Source organism: Merops nubicus, unplaced genomic scaffold (assembly GCF_000691845.1).
Source record: "Merops nubicus isolate BGI_N331 unplaced genomic scaffold, ASM69184v1 scaffold3431, whole genome shotgun sequence".
NCBI lineage: Eukaryota > Metazoa > Chordata > Aves > Coraciiformes > Meropidae > Merops > Merops nubicus.
The window spans coordinates 5648-10292 of NW_008590102.1; the positions used below are offsets into that span (position 1 = coordinate 5648).

Below are 4645 nucleotides of genomic sequence, written 5' to 3' on the forward strand. Positions count from 1 at the left end.
AGGGGGACGATCCCTGCCCTGCTCCTGCTGGCCACACTGGTGCTGACCCAAGCCAGGATGCTGGTGGCCTTCTTGGCCCCCTGGGCACACGCTGCCTCATCTCCAGCCGCCTGTCCACCAACCCCCCAGGTCCTTTCCCTGGGTCACTTTCCAGCCCCTCTGCCCCAGTCTGGAGCACTGCAGGGGGTGGTTGTGACCCAAGGGCAGGATCTGGCCCATGTCCTTTTTTGCGGTGACACTGCTCAGTGTGGCTCAGGTGAGATCAATGGACCAGTAGCAATCTGTAACTGAAATGGTTCAGAGGTCTGGAGGAAACCTCCTAGACTGCCTGCAGAGAGACCATGATCTTGTCAGGATGCCCTCCAGCTTCTGTATCCTGACTTTGCCCTTCTGAGCATGGGAGCACAACTTCACCTGAGGTGAAGTTGAGGCTGCAGCAGGAAAGAACTCATCTGGTTCAACGAGAAGGTGACACCCAGAGTCAAACAAAGGGCTCTGTCAGGTGTTGAACTGGTGAGAACGGATGTTGTTGGTGTGGTTGTAGCATGGTGGGTCCTGTCACCTCTGTGCAAGGCACTTAGAATTATAGAATCATTTTGGTTGGAAGAGACCTTTCAGATTATCAAGTCCAACTGTTAACCTAGTGCTGCCAAGATTTTGATCTCCCAGCAGGGAGAGGTCACTGAAATGTCTGCCCTGTTAGCACTGTGCCCACATTAAAAAACTGGGCTGACAGGCTGATGTTCTCTGCACTTTTATCTGCTCAGAATTATGGATGGAAGCTTCTCTGAGGGTCTGTGTCCAGAGCTGAGGCCAAGGGCAACAGCACTCAGCAAACCCTGGAGTGTTCTCCCAGACTTTTGTCAGTGGTGTCCACAGTGATAGGACAAGGGGCAACAGGCACCAACTGGAACCCAGGAGGTTCCACCTGAGCAGGAGGAGAAACTTCTTTGGTGTGAGGGTGGCTGAGCCTGGAGCAGGCTGCCCAGAGAGGCTGTGGAGTCTCCTGCTCTGGAGAGATTCCAAACCCACCTGGATGTGATCCTGGGCACCCTGCTGTGGGTGACCTGCTGGAGCAGGGGGGGTTGGATGAGATGATCTCCAGAGGTCCCTTCCATCACCCATCATGATGGAATTCTGTGAAGCATCTGTGAAGTGCCTAAATTAATAAATCAGGTCATCTGCCCCACCAGGTAAATACCCCTCCAGTTTAGAGAACCTGCAAACCCTGTGGAGGATGCCAAGGCTGGGTGCCGCTGGTGAGAAGCTGCTGTAAAGCACCTGGCACATGGGCCAGTGTCTTCTGCGGGCTGCAGGCCATGGTGGCATGTGCATGTCTGTGGTGAGCAGACGGTCATGGGGGGCAGCAGAGCGAGATAAGAGGGTATTGTGTCCTGCCTGCTAAGCAAGTCACGGGGCTTTTTCCTTGAAGACCACACCTCGCTGTACACTGACCACTCCATGGACAGACTGACCCACTGCTGGTGGGGACCCCCACCCTGCCCCAGCCAATGGCCCTGCAGCGCAGGACGGGGAGGAGCTGCTGGCAGTGGATAAAAGGCTCCGTGGGGGCTGCAGCTCAGCTACAGGGTCTGAGTCCTCCCGCAGCTCTGAGCAAAGCCGCCTGCCACCATGGTGCACTGGACAGCCGAAGAGAAGCAGCTCATCACCAGCGTCTGGGGCAAGGTCAGCGTGGAGGAATGTGGTGCCGAGGCCCTGGCCAGGTAGGTCCAGCTCATGGGCACCTGCCCAGCTGCACCCGGGGCAGAGAAAAGGTGGCAACGGCATCTGGGAGCATTAATGTGTCTGTGTCTGCTCGTGTCCATCTCTCCCCAGGCTGCTGATCGTCTACCCCTGGACCCAGAGGTTCTTTGATACCTTTGGGAATCTCTCCAGCCCCACGGCCATCATCGGCAACCCCAAGGTCCGTGCCCATGGCAAGAAAGTGCTCACCTCCTTTGGGGATGCCATCAAGAACCTGGACAACCTCAAGGCGACCTACGCCAAGCTGTCCGAGCTGCACTGTGAGAAGCTGCACGTGGACCCCGAGAACTTCAGGGTGAGCTTCACTCGGGGCTTGACCCTCTCTCCCTCCATCCTGTGGAGCATCTCAGTGCCTGGAGGGTTCCAGACAAGCCTAAATAACATATATTTCAGCTACCAAACAGAAACGGTGTGGCTTGGATGGAAACTGGGGGAGATGGGAAGGTTGGCCATTTGGTAGTGCCAGGGAAATGCCAGGCTCCAGGTTGTAAGGGGGTTTGGGGACAAATAGAAGGAGATGCTCAGAAAGACTGAAAGCTTGTGCAGGGATGGCTTGAGAAAAGTGGGAGAAGGGTGCCAGGAGGCTGAGTGGGTCTGAGGGTGAACAGCATGGAGGAAAGTCCCATTGTGTCAGTGCTATGGGCAGCCTCTCCCTGGCACCCCCTGGCCCCAGGGATGGGGACCATGCCATCTCCCTCTTTGCCAGTGCTGGCAGACATGGGAGGAGAGGGAAAAGCAAGTGTGGGATGGTCAGGGCCCGGACACTGACGGGAAGACATGCCGACTGGGATTAGAGACAGGGAGGGCAGGTCTGAGCATGGGGACAAGGTCAGCAGATGAGGCAGGGAGAGCAGGAGGCCAATGAAACAAAGGAAATGAGGGTATGGGGCAAGAAGTTGTTGTGGGTGAAGAGTGGGAGCAGTTGGGGCTGGAGGGGCTTGAGGGAGCTGGATGTGCCTGATGGCCTTTCTTTAAGCCTGACTTTGGGGATGTGACAGGTAGACCTCACACTGACCCTAACCCTCTGCTCAAGTAGGCAGGGGCTTTCATAGCAGGAAAAAAAGATAAATTAAAAGACAGAAAATGTCTGGGAATAAAGTCTACAGGCTGGAAAAAGCAGGTGTAAGAAGAAGCAGAGACAGAACACAGGACACCAGTGCACATGGTCAGCACAGGACCATTTACCTGCACAGAGAATTTGGCTAAAGTTCTGGTTGCAGTCTCCAGGACCCACCAGAAAGCTGGGTTTCCTCCAGCCCCCGGTCCCTGAGTCCTGTGCAGGGCGAAGGATGCTCAGCATCCTTCTAACATGATTTCCTTCCTTCTGCTCTCCAGCTCCTGGGAGACATCCTCATCATTGTGCTGGCCGCACACTTCACCAAGGACTTCACCCCTGCCTGCCAGGCCACTTGGCAGAAGCTGGTTGGGGTGGTGGCCCACGCGCTGGCCTACAAGTACCATTAAACCCTCCGGAGGCAGATGTGTCTGTGACCATCAATAAAACCCCCGCATCTCCTGGACTTCTTAGTGTGCTTCTGTGTCTCTGTGCCTGCCTGTGGGGTGGGAGGGAGGGAGAAAGGGGCATGAAAGGGGCAAAACGGCCTCCAGGCTGTGGGGCTGGTCCTGGACCTCTATGCAGTGATGTAGGGGTTTCCACTGCATAGGGAGCTCCAGTGGGACATCTGGGGATACTGGTCTCTAAACCACTGATGGGCACATCCCAGCTCACCTAATACCCCTGAGATTGATGCAGTCACTGGAGGGGAGGATTTCTGAACTATTCTGTGCAGAAGGCTAAGCTGCAGGGTGAGCAAGGACCCCTCTGGCCATAAGCCTCTCAACCCACCATGCATGCAAGGATATAAATTTGTAGAGATTCTCTGAAGCCTGCTTAGATTAGGCAGAGATTTGGCCCTTCCTATTTTAGTATTGATGTATTTTTAGGAAGTTGATCAAAACTTAGCGACAAGAGGAAATGGCCTCAGGTTGCCCTGGCGGAGGTTTAGGCTGACTATGAGGAACAATTTCTTGCCCTTGAGGGTTGACCAAGCCCATCCCAGGCTGCCCAGGGCAGTGGTGGAGTCCCCATCCCTCCATGCTGGAATGCCCCTTTGCTGACTGAAAGGAGAAGGATGTGCTGCAGGACAGCTGGGCTGGATTCTAGGAGTTGGTGTTCCTTTTCCCCCAGCCCAGGATGTTCTCGGTGCTGTCAGCAGGGCTGGATGCTCTGCCTGTCAGACAGGCTGCCTGTGGAGGATAGAGGGGTCATAAGTGCAAATCCCTTCTTTATCAGGAGAAAGGCAGAAAGTGTATTCTTAAGTCATGCAAAACAAGGATTTCATCATTCTGAGACACTGACATATCTGTCCTTGCTGCTTTTTAAGTTATTACTGGAAAAGCATTGCTGAAATGTCTATTTTTATGTAGAATCCTTCCATCCGTGTGAAAAAACATTCTTATCAGAGAATCACGGAATGGTTTGGGTGGGAAGGGACCTTTCAAGAGCGCCTAGTCCAACCCCCTGCACTGAGCAGGGACATCTACAACTAGAGCAGGTTGCTCAGAGCCCCGGCCAACCTCCCCTGGAATGGTTCCAGGGATGGGGCAGTGACCACCTCTCGGGGCAACCTGGGCCAGGGGCTCACCACCCTCAGTGTCAAACATTTCTCCCTTCTCTCCAGTCTCAATCTCCCTCTTTCAGTTTCCCCCCTTGTCCTGTCCCAACAGGCCCTGCTCAAAAGTCTCTCCCCAGCTTTCTTCTAGGTCTCCTTTAAGTCTTGAAATTGCACCAGAAGGTCTCCCCAGCTGGAGCCTTCTCCTCTGCAGGCTGCCCAAGCCCAACTCTCTCCTGCTGGGCTCCCAGCAGAGGGGTTCCCCCCTC

The 4645-nt window shown here is 54.8% G+C and overlaps 1 protein-coding gene across 1 annotated transcript; it reads left to right on the plus strand.

The window, feature by feature from the left end:
- The first annotated feature begins 1623 nt into the window (after positions 1-1623).
- LOC103782054 (hemoglobin subunit rho) lies at positions 1624-3267 on the plus strand. Its single transcript, XM_008949788.1, has 3 exons — positions 1624-1724; positions 1837-2059; positions 3100-3267. Exons 1-3 carry the CDS (start codon positions 1633-1635, stop codon positions 3226-3228), a joined length of 444 nt encoding a protein of 147 aa, XP_008948036.1. The 5' UTR covers positions 1624-1632; the 3' UTR covers positions 3229-3267.
- The last annotated feature ends 1378 nt before the right edge of the window (positions 3268-4645 follow it).

Bases quoted from the DNA above. Each gene is read 5' to 3' on its own strand.
- LOC103782054 (XM_008949788.1), top strand. From the start codon at position 1,633: ATGGTGCACTGGACAGCCGAAGAGAAGCAGCTCATCACCAGCGTCTGG. The intron at 1,725-1,836 runs GTAGGTCCAGCT...ATCTCTCCCCAG, and splicing joins GGTGCCGAGGCCCTGGCCAG to GCTGCTGATCGTCTACCCCT. The intron at 2,060-3,099 runs GTGAGCTTCACT...TCTGCTCTCCAG, and splicing joins TGGACCCCGAGAACTTCAGG to CTCCTGGGAGACATCCTCAT.